At 56.3% G+C, this 26,853-nt stretch overlaps 1 protein-coding gene across 1 annotated transcript in view; it reads right to left on the bottom strand.

Moving 5' to 3' along the window:
• The window catches only part of LOC144246558 (uncharacterized), a gene marked incomplete at its 5' end in the record, with an annotated part of 597,045 nt that overhangs the window by 53,323 nt on the left and 516,869 nt on the right, over positions 1 to 26,853 (bottom strand). Inside the window, 1 exon segment of the mRNA XM_077784467.1 lies at positions 9,461 to 9,467. Coding sequence (XP_077640593.1) covers positions 9,461 to 9,467 — 7 coding nt within the window.

Genomic DNA, 26,853 nt, shown 5'->3' on the forward strand with positions numbered 1-26,853 from the left:
ACGCCAGGGAAACCACTCAGCTTTGTCCTGGCCTCTGCAGTCAGCCAGAGAGTTTGTTCCCATCAGCTGGGAGTTTCCTGTCCCACTGCAGAAGCTGCTGCTCAGAGCCAGGGCTGCCTGGCAGCCACCCCCAAAATTCCTTGAGCATCTCCTTGGCTTCACCTTTGTTTTCTTTCCTCTTCCTGCTACAGATTTCTTCCTGTTGCCCACCCCTGTTCCCTCCCCTGCACACAGCCCATCCCTGTTTGCCCTTTCCTCTCTGGCCCCACTCCCCATTGCAGTTCCTGACTTGGCACCATGGGAACATCCCTTGTGGAGCAGGATCATCCCACAAGTGCTGCAGGAATTGTCTGCAGGCTCCTGCAGTGCCTGATGCTGCTCCCTTGCCAGAGCCACCCCAGGCCAGGGTGCACATCTGGGCTGCTGTGTCTGGCTCTGGGGCTCCCTGTTCTGGGCAGTGAGGAGGAGCTGCAGAGGCTCTGCAGGACTGACAGGATGGGCTTTGGGGCTGTGAGGAGAAGCTGAGGGACGTGGGCTGCTGGAGCTTCTGAAGAGGAGGCCCAGGGCTCCTCCTGCAATTCTCCATGGGTGGTTTCAGTGAATGACAGAATCCGCAAGGTTGGAAAAGTCCTTGGAGAACATCAAGTTCAAGCTATGCCCTGACACCACTTTCTCTCCCCTGAGCTTCCTCTTCTCCAGGATCCACAACCCCAGCTCACTCATCTGTTTCTCACAGGACTTTCTCCCCAGAAACCTCCCCAGGCTTGTTGCCCTTCTCTGGACACGCTCTAGCTGCTCCATGTCCTTCCTAAATTGGGGGCACAGAACTGGACACAGCACTCGAGGTGCTGCCCAACCAGTGCCCTGCACAGGGGAAGGATCACTGCCCTGCTCCTGCTGGCCACACCATTCCTGACCCAGGCCAGGAGCCATTGGCCTTCTTGGCCACCTGGGCACTCTGCTGGCTCATGTCCCGCCTGCTGTCCATCAGTCCCTGCAGGTCCCTTTCTGCCTGGCTGCTGTCCAGCCCCTCTGTCCCCAGTCTGTAGCGCTGCAGGGGTTGTTGTGGCCAAAGTGCAGGACCCGGTACTTGGACTTGTTAAACCTCACCTTGTTGGATTTGGGCCCTGGATCCAGCCTGTGCAGGGCCCTGTGCAGAGACCTCCTACCCTCCAGCAGATCAACACTCACATACAGCTTGGTGTCACCAGGGTTCCATGAAATCCCAGTGTCCCAATGGTGTCCATGATTCCATGAGGCCTCCCAGTGTCACAATGTCCCTTTGGTTCCATGGGACCCCTTGGTGTCACAAAGTCCCTTGGATCCTTGGGCCCTGTAGTGTCACAATGTCACCATGGTCCCCCCAGGCCCTGCAGTGTCACAGTGCATCCTTGGTTCCATGAGGTCTGGCAGGCAGCAATGCTCTCCTTGGTCCCACTATGTCACCATGGCCTCTTGGTCCCAAGGGCCACCACAGTGTCAAACATGTTTCCTTCATTCCATGAGTCCCTGAGGGGCAGCACTGGCTCCTTGGTTCCATAGGGCCCTGCAGGGTCACAATGGCCCCATCATGACACGAGGTCCTGCTCTGTTACAAAGCTCTGCATGGTTCCACAAGGCACTGCAGGGTCACAGTGGCCTCTTGGTTCCATGAGGCCTCAGAGTGCCACAATGAATTCCTTGGTGCTGCAGTGTCACAATGGAGCCCTGGTGACACAAGATCCTGCAGTGTCACCAGGGATCCTTGGTTCCATGGGGCACCACAGAATAACAATATTTCCCTCCAATCTCAGAGTCCTTGACTCCTGTCGGTCTCAGAAATGCCTCAGAATATTGTGGGGCGGGAGTGGGGACAAAGTGTTATTGATTGTCAGACATGAAGAGTCTTGATTTTCATATCTGTTCAGACTGCATTAGAAGGTGCTGGGGGTCAATATCAATTGGACATTGCTGATATCAATCAATAAACTGGAAAAGAAAACAGGGCAAAACTGCTCTCTCTGCATTGTTTTCAATACAGTATATTGACTTTGACTACACTTCTGAAATCTGTTTCATTAACCACAGAAGAATTGAAAACTAAATATATTTCCAAGAGCTTTTCTTTTTCGTGCACTTAGAACAACTATTTATGAGCTTTCCTCACTGAATTCCTGAACTGAAGAGCCCAAGAAAAGAAAAGGCCTCTGGAACTATAAAATTGATCAGTAACCTCCAAGGGGCTGAGGATCCATCCCCATCAGAGCAGCAATGAGCAGCAATGGGCACAGCTTTGTGGCTGCCCCAGCTCTGGGATGGGCCCTGGGCCTGGAGCAGGAGCAGCTCTGGAGGGCCCCAGGGCCGGGGCTCTTGTGCTGGCCTGGGCAGATGGGATGGCAGGAGGGGCTGCAGAGCTCTCAGCACCTCAGGCAGAGGGGAGCAGGGCAGCCAGGGAGCTCCTTTGGCCTTGGCCAAGCCCCTTCCCCCATGGTGGGGCTGAGTCCTGGCTGAGCTGCAGCTGCTGCTGTGCCCTTGGCAGGGGCTGAGGCCGTGGGGCAGTGCCCAGAGCAGCCTGGGCTGAGCAGAGCTGTGGGGCCAGAGCCGGCTGGGCTGTGCTGGGGAGAGGCCCTTGGTGCTGCCCAGAGCTCAGGGCAGCTGGCAGAGCTGGCAGGGAGCTGGGCTGGGCTGGGAGAGCCTGGCACAGAAACCATCAGTGTCCATGGCTGTGCTGGAGACCAAGGCTGGAGCAGGGAAATGCAGGGCTGCTGTGCCATGGGGAGGGCATGGAATTCCAGCACACACCTCAGCTCTCTGATGGTCCCGGCACCGTGCTGGGCCCTGTTCCAGACTGGAGCAGAGCAGATGTTGATGGCACAGGAGCCCTGCGGGGCTGGCAGGGACCTGCAGCTTGCAAGGTGCTCTGCTCTCCCTCAGCTTCTCTCTGAGAGATCCAATCCCAGCTCGGCACCTCAGGGCACAAGTGGCACTGCCTGTTCATGGGCACACAGCTGATGTCTGCCTGGAAAGGGGCACCAGTTTTAATACCTTCCTGTTTCCTAATATACAGGCATGTTTTTATTATCCAGGTTACTTGAGTACTTTTAAGAAATGGCAACGTTTTCCCTCTAGGAACAGTAATTTCCTGGAAGTGTACTGATGGCAGGAGGAGATATATTGATCTTCGCATCTACTTGAGTCACCAAGATTCAGTTTATTCTTTCCTGTCCCTCTTCCTTCAGTTTCCCCTTCTCCTTTTAAAAATGGCCTTGTCTAAGGACATCTGTTCACTAGAGCAGCTGCATCTATGTCCTTCTTGTTACTCCCAGATTTATTCCTCCAGATGCTTTCTGGTCATTCAAGTGCCTCTCCACTGACTGGTCTCATGCTTTGAGCTTCAGGGACTTCTCAAATTTTTCTGAAGTTAAAATAAATATATAATTATTCAATGCCTTACTTATATTTATACCTATTACATAATTACATTTTCTTATGTCTTTGTCTAAAACTGTTCCTGTATGAAAATCCCTTGGGGATGGGGGACATGTCAAATGCTGCTGGGACATCGCAGCAAGCTGAAGGAAGAGCTGTGATGATTATTAAATTGTTCAAATGTGGAACTTGTGTTTGTTAGCAAGAAACCTTTCTGTGCTTCTGAGTGCCACCAGTCCCTGAGCCCAAAGGACACAAACCTGATGAGTTGTGGTTCCCACTGCAGGGGCTGCACTTGGACCTTGGCTCTGCACAGGAGAGCTCTTCATCCACTTTCCCTCTTTTCCTCCCTCTGGGCATGGAGGGAGCTCCTGACTTCAACCTGTGACTCGTGTGTGCAAAGAGCAAATCTGAGCAGAATCGGGGCAGGGAGGGTTTGGGGGGACCTTGGGATCTGTGCTGAGCACAGAAGGTGTTTTCCATTGCTCTGAGAGTGTCTGCTGTGCAAAGTGGATTTAATAGCCAGCAGAGGAATGACTTTTGCATTTGATGGAGCTTTGTTGACTGACAAGAAATGGACATCCCTCTGTGTCTGTGGCAGCTCCTTCTCCAAGGAAAGCAGGTGGGAGTTGGAGCCCAGGAGCTGAAACCTGCAGGTGCAGCCTGGGCTGGAGGGAGCTCAGATTTGCACAAGTCTGCTCTGAGTGCCAGGGCTGGGATGGGGGAAATGGTGGGGTGGGGGTAGGGACAGAGTCTGATGGATTGTCAGCCACAAAGGCTCTTGATTTTCATATCTATTCCAACTGCATAAAGAGGTACTTGCATTCAGTGTCAATTGGAGATTGCACTTAGCAATGAATTAACAGGAAAAGAAAAATCTAAACAGGACCTGAAAAAATCTTTTCTCACTGTCTTTGTAAATACATTCACTCTATATACACTTCTGAAATGTGTTGAATTAACCACAATTATTTGGAAACTTAAATTATTCTCAGAGACTTGGCTTGTTAAGGTGTTCTGAATGTTAATGAGCCCTGGGGCACTGAATTCCTGAACTGAAGAGCTGAAGGCTGAAGAAGCCTCTAGAGCAGTAAAATTCAGCAGCAGCCTCCAAGTTGCTGAGGATGTCAACAGCCCCCACTGAGGCCATCCCTGCCCAGAGACCCTGGGGGAATGGGCAGACATGGAGAGCGTCCCTGGGGCTGGGGCAGCAGAACTCAGAGGCACCAGCGGCTCCAGCTGGGAAATGGAGTGTGGGATGGGGCTGTGAAAGCCCTGCCTGGGCTGTGCCAAGCAGGACACACAAGCCCTGACCCCCATCCACTAAAAAACTCTCTCAAGGTGACATTCAAAAGGAATGACAATTATTTCTGTCCTCTGAGTTGGATGGACTGGAGCAATACTATCAAGAGTTTCTCAGGAGCTCTAAACAACAAAACAGCCTTTACTGAGAACTTTAGGAAATCAGAGAAACTTTGGCAAATGGTTTAATATGACAGTCAATCAAAAGAAAACAATTCTCTAAGCACTAACTTGTCCCACTCAACTTCACAAACTATAAGCCATTTATTTTAAGTTACTCAAATTTGGCAAGGGGACAGAAATAGAAGAAGTAAACAAAAAAGAGATAAAAAAGATACAGAGAAGCACACACTCAGCTACCAACTCCTGGATTCTAACAATGTTCAGACAGAAATTCCAAGAGGAGGTTGGGTCAAGATGTGTGCTTGCCTTGTGGTCAGCTTTAAATACCCCTTGGTGTTCCTGGGCCCTTCCCCCAGGTGGGACTTGGGGTCATTTGGTCACTCAGGAGCTGGGCTGGGGCTCCAGAGGTGGCTGTGGAGCATTGCCTGTGCTGTGCCAGGGACTGGCAGACACTGCTGGGCTGGGATAGAGGCTCTGGGGGGATTGGGGTTCTAGGGCAGGGCAGTGCTGGGGTTCCAGGGCAGGGCAAGGCTGGACCTGCCCCTTCTCCCCACACACAAAATGTTTCCAGCCAACAATCTCCTCTAGTTCTGTAACAGCAGGCACTGTTGGAGGTGAGCCACAAATTTGGCCATGGGTGCCTGGAGGACAGTTCTTTTCCATGGGAAGGAAAGCACAGAGCCCTAGTGTTTGGAAGGCAGGTGAGAGCCTCACTAGGCCAAGGCCAGCCAGAATTGTCAGGAATGGCAGATTTTGCCTGGGAGCAGTCTTTGGAGATAGGGAACTTTGGAGGTGGAAGCCTGTCTCATTCATGGGCACCTTGAGAAGCGGAACAGTTCTTCCCCAGAAGAAAGAAAAGCACAGACCTGCCCCAGATGCAAAGTGACCTTCATGAAACCATTGCCAAATAGACCTGTCCAGACAATATTCCTATGGGAACAATCTCTGGATATAAGGAATTTTGGAAGTGAAATCCCGGTTTTGTCCATGGGTGCTTGGAGGAGGAGAGTTCTTTTCCATAGGAAGGAAAACATGGAGTTCCATAGTTTTATTAGCATGAAGAGACCCTCAACATGCCCAGGTCAGCTGGACCAGTCAGGTGGCCCCTGGGAGGCCAAGCCAGGCCTGTTCCATGTTCCCTTGGTTTTATGGGGCTCTGCAGTGCCATAATGGCGCCTTGACTCCATGGGGTCCAGCAGTGTCACAATGGCCCCTGGGTTCCAGAATGCCCTTCAGTGTCACAATTGTCTCCATGGTTCTACAGGACTCACAATGACACCTGACTCCTCTGTTCCATGAGGCCCACAATGTCACAATGGACCTTTGGACCCTGGGGGTTTGTGGTGTCACAATGGTCTCCTTTGGCTCCACAGGGTCACAATGGAACACTGATGACACGAGGCCCTGCAGTGTCACAATGGACCTTTGGCTCCCTGCAGCCCTGCAGTGCTACAAAGGCCTCTTGGTTTCACAAGGCCACACAGGGTCACAATGGTCCTCTTTGTTCTGTGGGGACCTCCAGGGTCACAATGTTCTCACTGGTGCCATGAGGCCTCACAGTGTCACAATGCTTTGTTTATTCCGTGGGGCCTCATAGTGTCCCAATGGTCTCCATGATCCCATGAATCGCCTCAGTCTCACAATGGTCTCCTTGGTTCCATGGTGCCCCATAGAGTCACAATGACCCCTTGGTTCCATGAGGCTGTGAAGTCTCTTAATGGTGTCTCCATGATTCCATGAGGCCTTCCAATGTCACAATGGACCTTTGGCTCCCTGGGGCCTCACAGTGTCACAATGGCTCCTTGGTCCCATGACACCTCAAAATGTCATAATGGTCTCCACAGCTCCCAGAGGCCCTGTGGTATCACAATGGATCCTTGGTTTGATGGGGCATCTCAGTGTCGCAATGATCCTGACATTCCATGGTGCCACACAGTGTCACAATGGTCCCTTGGTCTCACAGGCCCCACAGTGTCACAATGGTCCCTTGGCTCCATGGTTCCTGTGCTGGCACATTCCCCCCTCCCCTTCTCAGAGGGCTCAGCTCCTCTGGAGCTCAGCACAAACACGCTCTGCTCCAGGCACTGCTGCTGCCCAGCCAGCTCCTGGCTGCTTTAGGAGCAGTCCTGGGAACTGTTTGTGTTCCCTCGGTGGCACAACATCCCTGTTCTCACCCTGCCAAAGAAAGCTGCTGATGCCAAGTGCGGCCAGGATGAAACATGGCTGGGACTGCAGCCCCTCTCTTGGGGCCCTACAAACAGCGCTCCAAAAGGAGCCCTTGGAGCTCTCCTGGGCCAGCGACTCCCTCTGAGTGGGGCCTCTCCGAGCCGGGAACTCTCCCGTTTGCTGCACTTGGGGATCCCGAACAACGAGGGAGCCTGGGCCGATCCCCCCACTCCTCCAGGCTCAACCCTTCCCTGCTGGGGAGATGCCAAAGCATCCTCAGGGAGCATTTCCCTGCCCTCAGGGGAATTTTTCACAGGTGACTTGCACTGACTCTCTGTGTCTGTGTGCACACAGGAGTGCCTGTGCTGGGGAAATGTGGCAGAAATGCTGCTCCCTGAGGGCTCTGAGTGCCTTGGATAGCTGAGCCAGTCAGGCCGGTAAGTGAGGTCAAGTCATGAGGAATAACCTAAGTGTAATGCTGCTAAGAGTTGTTCTTTTGCTAAGTTGTTACACTTAATAGAAGTTATAAGCTAAGCTGAATATTGTTAAAGCTTATTCCTCTGTTAAATTGCAAAATCTTAGGTTATAAGTTAGGTTAAATACTGTTAAGCTCATTTCTTTTGCTTAATTGTGAAATTTAAAGTAGAAGTTAAGTCCTGTTAAGTTTGAGGTGTTCAGCTTTTGGGCCATATTCCTTTTATCCTTGCCCTCACTGTCCTTGTGTCACACTCACACAGGGACAGTTTGTGTTTCATTTCTGGTTTGCTTGTCTGGATTTTGTTTGGTTTTGCTGTTGCTTTGTTTCCTTGCTGTGCCTGAAGTGTCCAGTCAGGAGCAGAGTGACTCTTGCCAAGGAACTTTGTGCTGCTGTCACTTAATATTAAATCTGTTTTTTGCTGGGGATTTTTTCAGCGCTCTCAAGCCCTCATTAGTCACAGGGTGAAGGAGCCCTGGCCCAGGCTCTGGCCCTGGGGGACACGGGGACGCTGCCGGGGGGTCCCTGTCCCCCTGTCCCACCCCCCATGGCTCCAGCCCCCGTCCCCGTGTCAGGCTCTGGGGTCGATCTCGTGGAACATTCTCTGGGGGAGGCTGCGGCGCCAGGGGCGGGGGGACCCGGGGGGACAGGGGACCCCGCTGTGCACGAGCAGCGTTGGACTTCTCTGGGGGAACTGGGGCAGAGTGGCCTCCTCAGTGACCTCGCATAGACTCCTGTGATGTCACGCAGCCCCTGTGATGTCACACAGCCATCTCTGTGATATCACGCAGCCCCTGTGATGTCACACAGCCATCTCTGTGATATCACACAGCCCCTGTGATGTCACAAAGCCCTTGCGATGTCACACAGCCATCTCTGTGAGGTCACACTGTTGTGATGTCACACAGCCTCTGTGATGTCACACAGGCAACTCTGTGATGTCACAATATCCTTGTGATGTCACACAGGCATCATTGTGATGTCACACAGCCATTGAGACATCACAGCCAATTCTATGATGTCACCCTGTGATGCCATACAGCAGTGCTGTGATGTCACAGAAGACTGTGATGTCACAAAGTCACCCTGTGAAGTCACAATCTGTTCTGTGATGTCACAGCCAGCCCTGTGATGTCACATCCCCCTCGGTGATGTCACAAAATTCTCAAGATCTCAGTTACACTGAAACATTGAAGTTTCTTGTACTTTGAAGAGATCCATGTTAGGGACACTGAGAAAGTCTCCCCAGGTTCCAGTCAGAGCACAACACTGGAGGCAGTGATGACAGCTGGGGACAAGCAAGGGAAAGGTGTCTCTGGTGCTGAGCAAACCTGGATGTGTTTCAGGAATGCAAAGGGCCCAGGCCTGAGCCCCAGCCCCTGGCAAGGCAGATCCTGTCCCTCCCTCATTGCTCAGGGCTCTTCCCAGGATGGGCACTGGCATGTGGGGATGTGCAGTGCCAAGGGCAGGACCATGGGGCGGCCCCTGCCAGGCTGCTGAGCAGGGACAAGGAGGCACTGAGGCCCCAGGGCTGCAAGGGTCACTTGTCCCCTGGTGGCCTCAGGCCCAGGGCCAGCAGCCATGGCCAAAGGGCTGCACAGGTTGGCTCTGTCAGGGCCTTGCAGCTGCTGCACATCCCTGAGCCCTCTGCAGCCCAGGCTGTCCCACGGTGTCCCTGCCCTGCGCCTCTGTCCCTGCAGGCTGTCGTCACCCCCGGCTGCCCCACCTCGCTGGCCCTTCCTTTGCTGGCAGCTCTGCCTCCTGCTGCCCCTGCCTGGCCACATAAAGCCTTGGGCTGCTCCAGGCTCCTGCTGGGGACGTGCTGCACCACAGCCCTGCCCTGGGAGGGAAATTCCTTTCTCCTCCTGTGTCCAGTCTGTCCTTCCCCAGCTGCATTTGGGGCATAATTTTTCTCTCTGGCTGTTTCCCACTATGGAGAAAAGCTCCACCATTTTGGAATCCACCCTTCAAGCCCTGCCAGGCCACTCCTGATCTGTCCTCAGTCTCTTCACAGCTGAGCCCAGGCACATCAGCCTCCATACATGGGTTATGTTCCTGAGGCCTGCAAAACCCAGCTCGGGAGATCTCTGGGCCCTGTCCAAGGTGTTTGCAAAGGAAAACATTCTGCTCATATCACCAGAGGCCAAGGCCAGGCAGAACTGTCTGTCCTGGCAGCTTTTGTCTGGGAGCAATCCTAGGATAGATGGAATTTTGGTGGCCACATTCCAGCTCCTGCCATGGCCCCTGGACAAGAGGGTCAGTTCTTTTCTGCAGGAAGGAAGGCACAGAGCCCCAGTGCTTCTGAGGCAACTGAGATGCGACCATCAGAGGCCAAGGCCAGCCAGAGCTGGCAGGTCTTTTTCTGGCAGATACCCTTGCATACAGGAAATTTTTGAGGGGAAGTACCAATTTTGTCCATGGGTGTCGAAAAAGAGGGACAGTTCTTTTCCACAGCAAGGAAAGCACGAAGCCCCAGTGGTTCATGGGCAGATGAGAAGCAGCCCTTGACATTCCAAGATCAGCCAGACCTGTCAGGTGGCCCCTGGGAGGCCAAGCCTGCCAGACCTGTTCCCTGTTCCCCTCATTCCATGGAGCCTCACAGTGTTCCAATGGTCCCTTGTTTCCAGGAGGCCCTGAGGTGTCACAATCCCCCTTGGTGACACCAGGCCCTGAAGGGTCGGAATGGTCTCCATGGTTCCACAAGGCCCCACAGATTCATGGTGGTCTCTGGGTTCCATGGAGCCCCGTGGTGTCACCATGGCCCCAAAGTGTCACAATGGACTCCATGGTTCCAGCAGGTCCTCACCATGCCACCATGGTCTCCACAGGAAGGGAACAACCCAGCCCCAGTGCTGCAGGGGCAGATGAGCCACAGCCACCAGAGGCCAAGGGCAGCCAGATCAGATGGTGCTGGCAGATTTTGTCCTTGGATATAGGGAATTTTAGAGGTGGAATGCCAGTTTCAGACCTGCTGCCTGGAGGTGAAGGACGGTTCTTTTCCATAGGAAGACAAGCACAGAACACTGGTGTTTCAGGGGCAGATGAAAGATGACCATCAGAGGCCAAGGGCAGCCAGACCTCTCCGTTGTGGTATTTTTTTCTCTGAAAGCAACCCTTGGATATAAGGAATTTGGGAGGTGGAACCCCAATTTCGGCCATTTCTGCATTGCTAAGAAGGACGGTTCTTTTCCATAGGAAGGAAAGCCCAGAGCCCCAGTGTTGCAGGGGCAGAAGCAGAAGAGAGAAGGCTCCTGGGAGGCCGGGCCATTCCGACCTGTTTGTCCTGGCAGCTTTTGTCACTGAGAAATCCTTGGACCTAGGGAATTCTGGAGGAGGATTCCAAACTTTGGCCATGGGCATCTTGTGGAGATGGATGGTTTTTCCCATAGGAAAGAGAAGCATGGAGCCCAGGTGTTTTGGAAGGATATGAGTGGTGGTCACCATAGGCCAAGAGAGCCAGACCTGTCTCTCCTGGCACCTTTCATCTGGGGGAAATCCTGGGATATTCAGAATTTTGAAGGTGGAATCTCAGTTCTGGCCATGGGCACCTGGGCAGGAAGAAGAGTTCTTTTCATCAGAAAGGAAAGCACAAAGCCCCAGTGTTTCAAAGGCGGACAAGAATCAGCTCTTTGGAAACCAAGGCCAGCCAGACTTGTCTCTCCTGGAAGCTTTCACCTGGGAGAAATCCCTGGATATAGGGAATCCTGGAGGCGGATTCCCAACTTTGGCCATGGGTGCCTGGATGTGAAAGGTGCTTTTTTCCCATAAGAAAGAAAAGCACAGGGTCCCAGTGTTTCACAGGAAGATGAGAGGTGGCCCCTGGGTGCCCAAGCCAGCCAGACCTGTCTGTCCTGGCAGATTTCATCTGGGAACAATCTTTGCATAGAAGCAAACTAAGAAGAGGAATCCAAATTTTGGCCATGGGCACCTGGAAGAGAAGGACAGTTCTTTTCACAGGAAGGAGAGCACCGAGCCCCAGTGCCCCAGGGGCAGATGAGCAGCAGCCCTGGACATGCCAAGGTCAGCTGGACCTGTCAGGTGGCCCCCAGGTGGCCCAGCCAGCCAGGCCTTGATGCCTTGAGAGGCCACCTAGAGCAGAGGCTGGACAGTGTTACAGGAGTAAAGTGGGGATTTATTAAAAAGGCCTTCAAAGGATTCACCTGGGCAGTACAAGGGCCTGGCTGAGGGTACACCCAGGATGGACGCCAGGTCACGTGTTTACACACTTTTGTAAGATTTGGTTCATTTCCATATTGGGGTTAATTGTCCAATTACACCTTCAGATTATGCAGCCCCACCCTCCCAGTCTGCTCTCCTCAATTCGCTGGTGTTTTCAATTTTTGGGCCTGAAGCTGCAGCGGTGTCCTTGGTTCTCAGGCTGGAAAAGGATTGTTTTGTCTGACTGCACTGTAAGAGAACTTGCTGACACTCTGCATGAAGTTCAGAGTTACAGACTGATACAGCACAGAATTGGGAAAATATGGAAGCTAAAACTTAAGGCATCAGCCTGTCCCATGTTCCCTTGGTTCCATGGGGACACACAGTGTTAAAATGGCTCCTCCATGACACTCTGGGCTGCACAGTGTCACCCTGGGCCCTTGGATCCATGGGAGCTTTGCAATGGTCCCCTCTGATTCCACGAGGTCCCCACAGTGTCACAACTGATCCATGGCTCGATGAGGTTCTCCAGTGTCACCACGGTGTCCTTGGACCTGCCTTGTCCCAACTGACCCATGGCTCCATGAGGTTCCCCAGTGTCACCAGGGTGTCCTTGGACCTGCCTTGTCACAACTGACCCATGGCTCCATGAGGCTCCATGAGGTTCCCCAGTGTCACCATGGTCGCTGTCAGAGGCTGGATGAGATCAATATCCCCAGACACCTCGGGCTGAGCTGTCAATCAGTCACACAGATGGGACAGCGCTGACCCAGCTCTGAACACCTGAGATATCAGAAGTCCCAGCTGGGGGGAGGCCCACGAAGGCCCAGGGGCTTAAAACCAAGGAGCACAAGGTCAGCCCCTGGTATGGACTCTGCCTTCTCCTGGGGTTTGTGTCTCACCCACACTGGAGCCCCGGGAGCTGGGAGCCACATGTGTGTCTTTCTGTGGAGCTTCTCTCTTCCTGTCTCTCTCTCTCTTTCCTCTCCTTCTAATGCTCTTTATATGGAACAGTTTTGGGTACCTGAACAACTGCAGTGTTTAGGGGTTTCCAGGTTAAATGGGCTGAGGGAATGAAGTTACAGCTGTGACAAGTGATTTAAGTTGGATTGGATTTGTATTAAATACTTTTCCAAAGTTTCTTGTTCTTTTGTACTTTGCCAGTAAAATTTTGGGGGTCCTGAATGGGCGCTGAGGGCACTTGGGGGTCCCGGAGGGTCTGGGGGACACTGATGGGACAGATGGGGGCGGTACCGGGGTTCTGTGGAGCGCGGGGCATGACGGGCGTTGTAGTCCCGGCTTTAATGGGGCTCTATGGGGCCGCAGAGCATGACGGGAGTTGTAGGCAAAAGAAAAGATGGCGGAGCCCCCAGGCCCCGCCCCCAAAGCCATGATCCATGGCGCTGATTGGTTGGGGCCGTGATGGACGTGAGCCTCGGCCAATGGGAGGCAGTGCGGGTGGGAACAGCCATTCAACCCCTCCAGTCCCTCCCAGCACAGCCCAGTTCATCCCCAGCACAGCCCAGTACAGCCCCAGTGTCCCTCCAGTCCCTCCCAGTACAGTCCAGTCCATCCCAATACACCTGAGTTCATTCCCAGGCCCTCCCAGTTTCCCCCAGTTCCATCCATATCCCGCTCCAGTGTCCCCCAGCCTTCCCCACAGCGTTCCCGCCCATTGCGGGGCAGCGGCGCAGACGGAATGTCCTGCGGCCCAAACCTCCTGCTCCTGCCACACAGCGCCAGCCTTCTCCCCTCCTCCTCCTCTCCTAGGACGGCACAAATTCCAGCTCGGAGGAGGCTTCCCCAGAGAGGGCTCCGGCTCCTGTCTCAGCCCGAGTGTCCCTGCAGAGGAACAGGGCATCTTTCAGGCACTTCCACAAGCTCAGGGTTCCCATTTCATGGCGAATCTGGGATGCCGGGGGAGAACGCCGGGGCATGGCCGGCCCGGGGCGCTCGGGCGGCGCTCGGGGCCGCTCCTGGCCCGGGCCGAGCGCTGACAGCCGCGTCCCGCCCTCAGGGAAGGCGCAGGAGGCCCGGCAGGAGCGGCCCCGGCGGGTTCGCTGCTGGGCAGCGGCGGCTGCGGCGGCGGCTGCGCGGCCACGCGGCTCTCGGACGGCGCCCGGGGAGCGGCGGGGCCGGCGGCGGGCACGGAGGAGGGGAAGGAGGAGGAGGAGGAGGTAGAGAAGGAGAAGGAGGAGAAGGATGGGGCTGTGCGGGGCAGGCGGCGAGCTCAGCCCGCTGCTGCCCTCGGCTCGCAGGTGGCCATCAAAAGGGTGCCAGGGAACCGCGTCCGGCGCCGGGGCGAGCTGGTGATGAGCCGGGCCAGCGGCAGAAGCCGGGCCGTGCCGGGCGGGGCTGAGCCGGGGCCCGGCAGGGTGGGAGCTGCAGGACGCCTGGAGGGAGAGCGGGCGTGGGGCCAGCGCAGGGCGCAGAGCATCCCGGGCTGGCTGAGGGGTTCCCGACCCCCGGCACGGCATCAGCCCCACTGACGGCATCGTGCTCCTCCCGCAGCCCCACGGCACCAGCGCAGCCCTGGAGATCGCGCTGCTGGACAAGGTCTCCTCTGGCTGTGCTGGTGTCATTCAGCTCCTGGAGTGGCTTCAGCTCCCCGACAGCTTTGTGCTGGTGCTGGAGCATCCGGAGCGGTGCCAGGACCTGTTGGGTTTCCTGGCGGAGCGGGGGTTCCTGCCGGAGGAGGAGGCGCGGGGGCTGCTCCTCCAGGTGCTGGAGGCTGCAGCATCCCCCTGATGAACTGTGTCTGTGTTCCACAGGAACCCTGTCCTACAGCCCACCAGAGGGGATCCACCAGCAATGCTACCACGGCGAGGCAGCGACGATCTGGTCCCTGGGCCTCCTGCTGTACCGCCTGGTCACGGGGAAGCACCCGTTCAGGAGGGGCCAGGAGATATCTGGGGAAAGATCTTGTTCCTACCATGGCTCTCTCAAGGTGGATCCTCATCTCTGGCCTCGGGAGCAATACCAGTGCTGGGAGACAGCAGCAGCTCATGGGCATTCTGCTCTGGCAGCTGCTGAGGAGGTGGCACATGTCCTACTCTCCTGCTCTCCTCCAAACAGAAAATCCATGGGGAAGTTTAGGCCCACCTCTAAGCACACCCAGCATGGCCTGGGCACGGGAAAAGGGGGCAACTTCTCTAAATGACTGGTGATTTCTGGTTTCTCTCCCCAGAGTGCCTGGATGTCATTAAGAGGTTTTGTCCATGCAGCCCTTGAACAGGCCATCCTTAGAAGAGCTTTTCCATGATCCATGTTCCTCTGCCCTAGAAGATGGGAGAGATCCACATGCACAGTTGGATCCAGGGGCCTGGCAGGTAACAGCTCCACACATCTCTTGGCACTAAGTAGCAAAACCAACCAGACAGGTTTTGTCCTGCCTGTAGCTCTGAGTAGGGGCCAGCAGAAGGGAACACGCAGCTCATGGGCTGGAGCTGAGCTGGAGACCTGGTGTGGCAAGCACTGGTGGCCAACATCCCCCTGGTTTTGCCTGCCATGGTTCATGGATGGCTGGGGCCCTGGGCAGAGCCCTGACAGCCTGGTCTGGCCCAGGGAAGAAGGAGCCCCTGGAGAAGCTGTCCCAGGTGGGGCTGCTGCTGCTGGGGACAGTGAGGACATCAAGGATGACAACCTCTTGCTCCACCTGACCACCAGCAGGCTGAAGATGGTGGACTTTGATTCTGACACCTCCTCCAAAGCCAGGTTCCACAGGGAGTTTGCAGATGAGTCCACACACAGGGGAATGCTCCCAGATTTGGGCATTGCACAGCCTGGCCGGGAACCAAAGGTTCCCCCTTTGCTGGGGCGGATGCAGCTGATCCCTCAGTCGGCTGCCAGGCTGCTTTTGGAAGGGCTGGGGACATGGGCTGGGGTGGATATGAAATGGGAGTGGGCTCCTGGCCCTGCCAACAGCCCCCAGCACCCACTGTGCCCCGGGCTGGGGCTGGGCTGGGGCAGCCAGCCTGACACAAACAAACCCCCATGGTGGGAGCAGAGGTGGGACTCCAGACCCTGTGCAGGGGCTGCTTTCCTTTGCAGGCAAGGAAGGACTTGGGCTGCTCCACTGCCCTTGTTTGCTTTGGGATCACCATGGGGGAAGTGCAGGGGAAGGGAGAAAGCCTGGGATTCCCTCCCCCATGGTGGGTTTTTCCCTGGCACGCACGGGTTGGGCCTTCCTTAGGGCCCTGATAGAGATAAGATTTTTGACCTTTTTTCTTGTTCCCCTTTTTCTCTGTAACCTATTTTCCATAATTTGATGTTTTTCTTTCTAGAGGAAGCATTTCAGGTGGAGTCCAGTCTGAATCAGGACGTGCTTAGGAGCAGCTGCAGCGTGGATGGGCTGTGCCCTTGGAGAAGGCTGAGGGCATCGTTTGGGAGCAGCTTTTCTTCCAGCGGGGGATGGTGTGAGGTGGGTCCTGTCTGCTGGGGATGGTGGGATCAGAGCTCTGGGGAGATGGCAGTGAGCACAGGAGCGTCCTGCTCTGGGCAGCTGCTGAGGGCTGGAGGTGCCGTGGCTGGCTGCAGGCTGGGCACATGTCCTGCCCTCCTGCTCTGCTCCCAAAGGCAGCAGTGATGGGCAGCTCTGGGCACAGCTCTGGCACGGCCAGCATGGCCTGGGCACCGCGGGTGGCTGGGACAAGGGGACAGGAGCCTTCAGCTGACGGGGCTTTCTGGTTTCTCTCCTTGCAGCCGGGCTCTGCGGGTGCTGAGGCTGCTCTGGGCTCTGCCAGGGCCCTGCTGGAGCTCAGCACTGGGCTGCAATCAGCCAAAGGAGAAATGGGGTGACCTGCAGCACAGACTGGCTTAAGCATTTCAGCAATACAGCTCAAGAAAACATGCAGCCACCCAAAAAGTAAACTTGTTCAATAACTTCTGAAATGAAATCAATCTGGGATGACCCCAAATGACTTTTTGCAGCTTGCTCAAGCAGGACCTCAGCCCTTCTCTGAACTGTTCTCTCCCCCACCTGCCTTTTACTTCCCAGTTGCTCCTTCTTTTTCCCCAGTGAGTTCCCAGCCCATTCCAGTCTCCATCACACTGTTGCTTTCCTTGTTGCCCCTCACCATGAGGAAGGCTGAGCCCCAGGCTTAGGGACTCATCCTGTCACTGGCTGAGGAGCAGCAATGTCTCAGAGGTCCGGTGGGATTTTAGTGTCATTCAGAGCTGCTCTCCAGCCCCCAGCTCTCCTCACTGCTGAGTTCCCGCTCCCTTTTCCTCATCCTTGCAGCAGGATGAGCTCTGTGAATCCCCTTGAGCCTCCCCACTCTTCCCAGCCCACCCACCCACCTCAGTTAGGCTGAAGCTGCAGCTTCTCTGTCTCCTCTGGCACACCAGTGCAGTCCCCTGTGCAGGGAGCCCCAGCCCCAGAGCACAGCACTTAGCAGTGCAGTCGGGGCTGGAGCAGCTGCCCTGCAGCCCTGCCTTGGCTCTTTGTGGCAGGGAATGCTCCCTGTTTGCAGCTGTCCCTGCAGGATGGCCCCAGGGCAGAGCCAAGCCGGGCTCCCACTGCAGCCCCTGAAGCTTGGGGCAGACAGTGGTCCCAGAGCTGAGGTTCCCGGGGAGCTCCCGGAGCTGTGCCTCGCACTCTGGTGCCGTGTGTCACCGTGCAGGCTGGCTTGTACGGGGTGAATGTACCAGCCCTGCTTTGACTGACAGGGGCCTGGCTCATCACATCTCTCCCAAGGCTGCAGGCATTCCCCAAGCCAGAATCTGAAGGGGCACAGAGATCAGAGCAGTGAAATAATCCAGACCGGGTTTTCAAAGGCCCTTTAGAAGGAAGGGCTTGAGAATAAACGTGCTCTGTTTGCCACACAAACATAAGGGTGAGTGGTCTCTTTGGCTCCAACCCACTTTCCTCCCCGAGCCAACGTTACCCTCTCCCTCACACGTCCCCCTCGTGCCTTCCCACTGCCTTGTCCTGTCAGGGCTCCCGCAGCCCCTCATCCCTTTGTGGCCCCGTCCCCTCAGGGTCTCCCCAGCCCGGCCAGCCTGCCCGGCAGCAGCGCCACAGCCCCACAGGAGCTCCAGAGGAGCCCCACCAAGAGGCACCTGGGAGCCCTCAGCAATCCAGCCAGCAACACACGGGCAGGAGGACACGGATGGCGCTTCCTGCCTGGGACAGGGCTTGTGGCCATCTCCAGGCACCGCTCTCACAGAGATCCCCACAGCTCCAGCCCCTGCCCATCTGCTCTGTGGGCAGCACAAGGGCTTCATCAGAGCCACCAAAGGCCAAGGGGCTTCTGGCCATTTTCCCTGCAACCCTGCAAGCCTGAGCAGCTTGCTGAGCCCAGGAACCCTTTTCTCCCTCTTCCCCTCAGCCCTGCAGAGCCTGGACAGCCAAAGAAAGATCCTGGGAGTCTGTCTATAGCAACACATCCTATATTAACATGCTAAAGAGAAACAAAAAGAAAGAAAAGAACAATCTTAACAAAACAAAACATTCCTGCTGGCTCAGGTGGCCCCAGCAGACAGAGCCTCTGGAATCAGCTCTGTGCAGAGCTCCAGCAGCGCAGCCAGCCGAGCCTCGACAGACGAGGCCGTCTCCTCCATGCCCTGCAGAGCCGATCACGCAGGCTGTCAAAGATGGAATATGGAGCTCTCTCTGCTTCCTGGACGATGTATGGTGTTTGAACTGCCAGGCTTGCGACGTCGACACTGATGTCATTTTCCATGCCTTCAAGGGCTGAAAGAGAGAGGAACAGAGCCATGGTCAGTTCCCACATCTGAGGGGACCCGAGGGGACTCTGTGCCAGGGCCATCCCAGCTGGCTCTGGCCATGGCCAGCAGGGAGCAGGGACCAGCTGGATCAGCCCGAAGCTGCTGGCCACGAATCCCCCAGGTGCCCTGAAAGCTCTGTGTGCTCTGCCCACGCCGGCCCTGGTCCGCACAGGGAGCAGAGCCCTCCGCAGCCGGGGCAGGGCTCGCAGCTCCCCCGGCAGCCCCCGCTGGCAGCCCGCTGCCCTCACTCACCCTCACAGATGAGCTGGAGCTCTTCCTTCCTCCCCCTCAGGTACCGCCCGGCCGTCCCTGGGAACACAGAGCCTGTCAGGCCCAGGGCACAGCTCCCTGCCAGCAGCGCCGCCAGCCCTGTGCCCACACGGCCTCCTGGCCCGGCTCGTGGCTCACCCATGAACCTGACGGCCGCCTCTCGCAGGGGCTCCTGTGGGCTCTGCAGGTAGGGCAGGGCCCGGCGCAGGTGCTCGGCCACGCTGCTGCTGTCCTCTGCCAGCTGGAGAGAGCGACAGGAGGGAAGGGTTGGCCCTGCAGCCCCCCGGGCCGGGGCTCCATGGGCACCCGGCTGGGGCCGCAGGAGCCTGGAGCAGAGCCCGCGCGGCCTCGGGCTGCAGCAGCGGGCAGGGGCACAGCTGCCAGCCCGCACACCGAGCACCGCGCTCAGGGGCTGTTCCAGGCTGGGGCTGCAGCTTCCCGGCCCTCCTTACCAGGCACTCGGGGAACTGCCACAGCTTCTGGTTCCTCACCAGCTGTTCAAGATCCCTCGTCCTGAGGAACTCGGCCGCACAGAGCAGCGTTTCCTGAGAAGCCTGGAGAGCAGCAGAGACGCGGAGATGGCCCCAGAGCCCAGGGCGCAGGACCCCGTCCCTGTGCCAAGGCCAGCAGGAGCTGCAGCCTGCGAGGCGCCAGGGCAGGGCCAGCCCAGCCCCTGCCAGGGGCCAGCGGCAGCTGCCGAGTCCTCACCTCTGCCACTCGCTGGTTCTCATCGTGGCAGTGGAAGAAGAGTGGCACCAGGCTCTGGCGCACATGTGCCTTCAGGACCTTTTTTTCCTCTTCTGGAAAAACATCCAGCATCTCCTTGAAGATAAACATGGAGCACAACTGCACCTCCCTGTCCTCCTGTATGGATGGGAGGAAGAAAGGCCTCAGCGTCAGCTGCTTCAGGCCCACCTGGGCACAGCCTGTGAGTGCACAGGGCACAAAGTGTGCGGGCAGCACCCGCTGGCCGTGGCTGGAGGCTCAGAGCCTTACGTTGTCAAAGAGTGGCAGGAGCGCCTCAGCCAGCTGCACGGCGAGGGTGCTGGTTATTGGGGCACCATTGCAGAAAAATAAAGCCCTGAGGAGAACCGTGGTCATCCTGAGCATGGTGCTGTCATCTTCCTGCAGGAGCTCCACGAGCCTCTCATGCAGGCTCCACATCCTTATGGCCATCTACTTGTGGAACACAAGTGTGTGAAACACCATCCTGCTGCCACAGGGCCCAGGGGCCCAAGGCCTGTGCCAATGCCCTGGGGCAGCTGCAGCAGGAGGCAGGAGAGCTGGCAGCAGCTGCCCCAGTGCCCCAAGGCCAGCCAAGCCCCAGGGACTGCCTTCCCCAGCCCCACGCTGGCAGCACGGCTTCAGCCCCTGCGCTCTTCTCACCGAGACACTGGTGGTGCCGAGCGCCACGAGGCCTCGGAGTGCCAAGCGACGCCTCCCCCTGCACTCGCCCTGCAGGTGCTTGGACAGGAACTGCAGGACGCTGTCCCGGCACTCACTCAAGTTCAGGTGCTCCAGGATCTGAAAGGCACAGGCCGGTGACGGGGGAGCGGCCGGCGGGAGCCCAGAACCGCCCAGGGCCGGGCCCAGGCAGCAGCACAGGGCGCGGGCTCCGTCCCAGGCACTGCGGCCAAGAGAGGGCAGAGAGCCGGGAGGCAGCTCAGCGAGGCAGCGCCGGCCTTCAGGCTCACCTCCACAAGGAACGCCAGGGCGGCCAAATCCCGGCACGGCGTGTCCTTGCTGAGCAGCCCGAGCAGGTGGAACGCAATCCTGGAACACGCGGCTTCGGATGCGCGGTGCATTTCTCTGACAGGAGGAAACACAAGTCAAAGCCCTCAGCCAGCGAGGGCAAACCTCTCCCAGGACTGCCTCACAGAGCTCTGGCCTTTCTCCACCACCCTGCAAGGGGCAGCTCAGCCCTCTGGGAGGTTGCTGCTCTTGGGCACGCTCCTCTCCCAGCCTTTTGCAGCCTCCTTGGCCGTCCCTTGGTGACAAGGCCTTCTGGCCCACGGCCACGGGGACTGTGTGGGGCACCTCGGGCACAGGGCACACATGCCGGGGACAGCTGGGGAGCAGGGGGTCTCACCTGGCCAGCACGCCCACAGCACAGTGGTGGGTGTCAGCACAGAGCAGTGTGTCCCAGCCACGCTTGTCTTCCATGGCCACCACCACATCCTCATAGTGAAGTTGGCAGAGCAGGGCCTTGAGGGTCTGCTCTGCAAAGCTGTGCACAGAGCAAAGCTGAGGTTACACTGGGAGCACTGGCCCCTGCCCTGGGCACATGGCAGGGACAGGAGGACTGGCATGGAGCACCTGCTGGGGCTGGTGGCAAGGCCGTGTTGCTGCTGGCATCCCTTCCAGAAGGTATCGACCTCCTCTGGCACATCCAGAGTGCTGAAGAGCACTTGGAAGAGCAGATGCACAAAGAGGCTGGGGAAATTCACGGTGACTACATGTGGCACACAGGGCAGCTGGAGGATCTTCCACATCACCACGGTTGCCTGCAAAGGACAGAGCAGCCCGAGAAAGCGCTCAGTGCCGAGGTGTCCGTGTGGCAGGGCCCGAGCACGGGAGGGAGATGCCCGGAGAGCCACAGGGGGAGCACCGGGCCTGGTGGCCCTGGAGCTGCCCCGAGGCCAGGTTTCAGCCCAGTGCCTGAGGCAGGGAGACGCCGTGGGGGAGGGAGGATGGAGAGCTGTTGGAGAGGTGGCCTTGGGGCCAGCAAAGGCAGAAACTCACAGCCAGGGCAAGGACAGCCGCGTGGTCCCCATCGGAGGTGCATGTGCTGTGCTCTGGCCAGCTCCCCAGCACATCGAGGAGCACGAGCATGGCCGGCTCTGCAGTCCTGGGCGAGCACATGATGCTCTTCCACATGGCCAGAGCAGCTCTGCGGGGTCAGAACTCTGTCTCAGAGGAGTCTGGGACACAGCAGCGTGGCCTGGGCGGCAGCGGGGAGCTGAGCTGCTCTGCCAGCCCTGCCTCTGCCCACTGCCCCTCACTGGCAGCACGCAGGCAGCCCAGCCCTGTGGGCACTGGCCCCTGAGGGGCAGGGGGGAAGCATGGCAGCATGCTGCGGGGCTGGCAGGGGCCAGGGCTGGCAAAGGGAGCAGCCAGAGGGCCCTGGAATTCTCTGTGTCAGACACCTGGGACAGGCTGCACAGGGGGAAGGGCTGCTGAGCCTTGAGCCCTCTGGGCAGGTGGGCCCCATACCTGTCACACAATGGGGCCACACGCAGGAGAGCCATCACCACGTCAGAGGGCTGTGCCTCTGTCAGATCCAGAAGGGGCCTGTACAGATTGTACTCAGGAAACTCATTGGCCACGAGCCACTGGTGGATGAACCTCACCATGGCCGGCACCTGGAAAAGGCAGGGGAGACTTGGAAAGCTGCCGGAGGAAGGAATGTGCCAAGCTGCCCCAGAGAAGTGCTTCCCTTGCCACCACACTGCCATGGCCTCAAAGGCTTCCAGGGAGCAGCAGGTGTGGCTTGGGAGGCCAAGCAATTGCTGGGAGGAGAATAGCCAGGCCACAGGCTGCTTACTTGCTTTGGGCTGGAAGGACCCTCCTCCACAAGCATATCCAGCAGGGCAGCGCTGGTCTTGGTTTTGAAGATGGGAGAGTACGCTCTGAGCACAGTGCCCATGGCGCTGCTCTCTTCCTCCCGAATCTTCTTCATGAATTTGCAAACCATCTGCAGCAGAAGGGCAAGAAGCCCGGGATGCTGCATGGAGTGCTCCGAGCACAGTGCTGGGCTGAGCAGTGCCAGCAGGCCCAGCCCAGGTGGGGATGGCTGCAGGTACCTGCGCTGTTCTGCGGAAGCGGCCACGGGTGCGTTCCTGCTCTCGTGTGCGCTGCATGGCTGCACCTGGCAAAGAGCGAGCGCAGCCCGAGCTGAGGGGCTGCGGGAGAAGCCAGAGAACACAGCCCAGCCCTGCGCTGCCCAGGCAGGGACAGCCCCGCGACGGCCCAGGGCACGGAGCACGGCTGTGGGGTGTCTGCCCGGCCCCTATTCCATCCTGTCCATGGGCATGGCCCCAGGGGATGGGATGGGATGGCATGGCATGGCATGGCATGGCATGGCATGGCATGGCATGGCATGGCATGGCATGGCATGGCATGGGGCCAAGCTGGCTGCAGGCACCAGCCCTGTGGCCCAGCTCTGCCACTCACCCTTCTGCCGTGGCTGGAACTGCTCCAGCTCTTCAGGCTGCTGTGCTGGGGCAGATCCAGGGCCTTCTTTCTCCTCCTTCCCCCAGGCCAGCTTGGGCACACTCGCAGGTCTGTGCTCTACATCACTGCCTGGATTCATGGCTGCTTGCAGAAGGTGAAAAGGAAAAGGTCCGAGTCAGCAAGTGCTGCAGTCGTGCCTTGAGGGCACCTGCAAGAGTGAAGTCTTGGCAAGGCTACAGGACGGCAAGTCCTGCACTCTGGTCCTGGGGGCTCCAGCCACAAGGACAGGAGACTCCTGTCAAGGATGGTGCAAATGCCACGGTCTGCCCTCGAGGGCAGCTGCAGAAGAGATGCCTCGGGAAGGCCAGGGGTCACCAAGTGCTCTGGTCTGGCCACGAGCTCACCTGCAGGAGTAATACCTTGGGAAAGCTCTGGGTCAGCAAGGAACGAGTGGCTGTGCGAGGGCTCCTCACAGCACCGCTCTCTCGCGTCCTCTCTCGTCGTGTGCACCGAGCACTGTGGAGTGTAACTGTAACTTGTAACTGCCAACACCTCTGCCAGAGCGTGTCACCAAGGGCCCTTGGAATCCCTGCCCCGTTCCATTCCATGGTGACCATGCTGCACCGTGTCACCAAGGGCCCTTGGATCCCCTGTCCCGTTCCATTCCACGGTGACCATGCTGCACCGTGTCACCAAGGGCCCTTGCACGCACTGCCACCTGCCCTGGGGCCACCCCCAGCCCCCCAGAGTGGCCCAGGGTGGAAGGAATGCCTTGCCCCAGGTGTGTCAGACAGCCCAACAGGATCTTTAGGAAGGGCTCAGCCCATCAGCAAACGCTGCCCTGCTCTGCGGGCTCAGAGCAGCAGGAGCCCCCGCAGCTGCCGACGCAGCCGCGGCGGGAAGGGCACGGGGCCTCCACAGAAGCTGGCACGGCCTCCTCGGGACACGTCCCACATGGTGGCCATACTGAGCACGGCCGTGGGACACAGACCGGGAACGTGTGGGCCAGGGCAGGAATGCTGCTCTGAGCCCTGGGGCCCGGGCAGCGCTGACAGCAGCAGGTGAGGCACAGTCCCTGCCCAAGCAGAGTTCCCCCTGTCAATCATGGTAACACCTCACCCTTCTTTTCTGTATAAAATTCTGTGTATTGTTCTCTGTCACCCATCTGCAAGGGCCCTTTGCAAACATGGGGACAGAGGACAGTGTGCATCTAATTTACACTGGAGCTGCAGCATTCCCCTCCAGGAACTGTTAGGGGAGAACTCAGGCCACAGGCATAATGATTCTTGGTTACAAATTCAACTTATGTCTAAGAGCAGAAAGTTATTTAACCCTGAGCCCATTTAACCCTTACAGAAAAACCCAATTTTAAAAAACAACTTTTCAGCACTTGATCCTTCAGTGAAAAACCCAACTCCCACAAAACAGCCTGTAAACAGAAAAACTGTTTGTAAACTTGAGAAATAATTTGTAAACAAATCAAATCCTTCTATGAATTGTCCATCAGGCAGGTGATCATTTGTAATGCTGTCTGTGGTTTCCAGTGTCCATATTTTAGGCAGCTGTATCGTACTGTTGTAGGATTTATTGTAAAACATGAGAACAGACTCAGAGGGGAGGAGGGTGTACCCTCAATCCAACCCCTTTCCCCTTTTTTCTTTGTATAATAAATAATAACAGGAACAGAACATGGATTTTGAATACTATTAACTTATGCAAAGTTTCATCCAGGTTTACTGATAACATTTTTCTTTACCAGCCAGGTTCAGGGTGAAGAACTTGATTGGGAGATGTTTTGATCAGGGCAAGGAACTTGGTGGGGAGACATTTTCTGTATTTATATTTTATTTAGTGCAAACCATATACTTTTTTCTCTTTGTTAGAAGTTAGAAATTTTGTTATTGACTTTAATAGCTGACTTTTAAAATGATGACAAATGGCAGAATTCAGTGAAAAAACTTTACAACTGCAATTTGCTTATGAAAAATCCAAGCTCTGTGTATACCTCAGTGGATATTCTTTGAATCATACCAGTTTATCTTGAAGCAATGCAAGAATAATTACTCGAATATTAAGAAAAGACATGTTAATTCACATACTAGGACTTCTTTAAGACAATGATTTACTAAAATATGAATATCAATCTAATATCGATATCCAACTGAGACAGAGAAAATCTCTCTAAGAGTTTAAAGTTAGAAAGTGTATGTTTATTGAGACAGCCGGGCATTACGTGGGATAATTCCCTAATGCACACTGCAAAAATCACAGGTATTACAAAGCTTTTTTATTTACAGAAGTCTTGAATACACAAAATATGAATGCATATTCATATCCCTGTCACTTCCTCTGATCCGCTTCACATGCTAATTGGCAAAAAGGCAATTAAGCATGTGTAGTTCTGTTCCCTGAAATGACTCAGGGGTCCATTTTGGGGAGGGATCTCCAAAATGAAGAAGTAAAATAAGTCTTCCTCGTTCTGACCTTTCTGCCTTTCGCATGCACACATGACAAATGAATCCATGCCGTTTTCCTGTGCTTAATGGATTCCTAAAGAATGGGAAGTCTGCAACTTTTTTTATCATCTTCACTTTTGGCCCTGGCCCACACTTGGAAGGAGTCAGATAAACCCGTGTGGGCATTTCCCTTCCCAAGGGGCTCCTGGGGAGACAGAGGAGACAAGAAGGATTCCCCATCTCATGACATTCCCTTTTTTCCTTCAGTAGCCCTATTGCAGTCACTGCATACAAGAGTTTACTTGATCCCTTTGGTGCCAGGGAGCACCCAGAACTTGAACCTTACTGGATCCAGCCCTGTCTGCCTATCACCGAGCAGAGGGAAAAGATAAAGAACCTGGGTGGGGGTTGAGCCAAAATGGCATTTTGCCACTTCTGATCTGCTCCCAGCTTTTGCAGCAGGGCAACAACCCCATATCTGCAAACCACTCCCTTTTGCAAGGCACACGTGGACCTCGCTGGTAGCTCAGGGCTCCTGAAGGGGCTGCTGCAGTTGGCAACTGGAGCTGTTGTTGAACTTTTCACATTGCTAACCCCCCCCTGCCAAATGCCATCAAGTGGCTGAGGAAGGACACAAAAATATTACCCTGGAGGAAGTGGGGCCAAAAGCTTGGAAAAGGATGAAAGAAATGTTCTGATGATGACAATGTCAAAAAACCACAATTTATTTTTGACAGCAAATGAGTACCCACAGCCCTCCAGCCCTCCCAGACTGGCAGGCCGAGCGGGGCCGTTTCCATGGCGTGAGGAGCTGGCAGCCTGCAGAGAGAAACCAGAGAGCCACGGTCAGTCACAGAAGGCTCCTGTGCCCCTGTCCCACCACGGCCTGTGCCTGGGCCAGGCTGCTGTGTGCTCAGAGCCCAAACCTCCTGACCCATTCTCCGTTTTTAGAGAAGGGCAGAGTGGTAAGCCACATTCCATCTCCTCTGCTGAAGCACAGCCCAGCAGCCTCCTCAGAAGCTTCCAGGGCGGAATGCCCGTGTGCCTGGTTTCCTGGTTCCCCGGCAGACCAGGGGTTAAACATTGGGTGTCTCCTGGATTTTCCCCGGAAAGAGCCCATCTCTGCACCGAGCTACCTTTTTTCATTTGGAAATTAGGTCTTTCTTTCTCTGCCATCTGTGGTTTCTCCAGCCCGGGATGCAACCACCGGTCATTTAAAACTTTAAGAATCTTTTTGTACAAGCACAACTGACTTGATGTATATTTTACATAAGCACGAATTATTCCATAACATATATTACAATGGGGCTGCAGAGATACCCCTGCAGGTCCATGGGGATGCGGAGATCCCCTGCAGATCCATGGGGATGCAGAGATCCCCTGCAGATCCATGGGGATGCAGAGATCCCCCTGCAGGTCCATGGGGATGCAGAGATCCCCCTGCAGGTCCATGGGGATGCAGAGATCCCCCTGCAGGTCCATGGGGATGCAGAGATCCCCTGCAGGTCCATGGGGATGCAGAGATCCCCTGCAGATCCATGGGGATGCAGAGATCCCCCTGCAGGTCCATGGGGAGGCAGAGATCCCCTGCAG

The sequence above is a fragment of the Lonchura striata genome, chromosome 6 (assembly GCF_046129695.1).
Source record: "Lonchura striata isolate bLonStr1 chromosome 6, bLonStr1.mat, whole genome shotgun sequence".
NCBI lineage: Eukaryota > Metazoa > Chordata > Aves > Passeriformes > Estrildidae > Lonchura > Lonchura striata.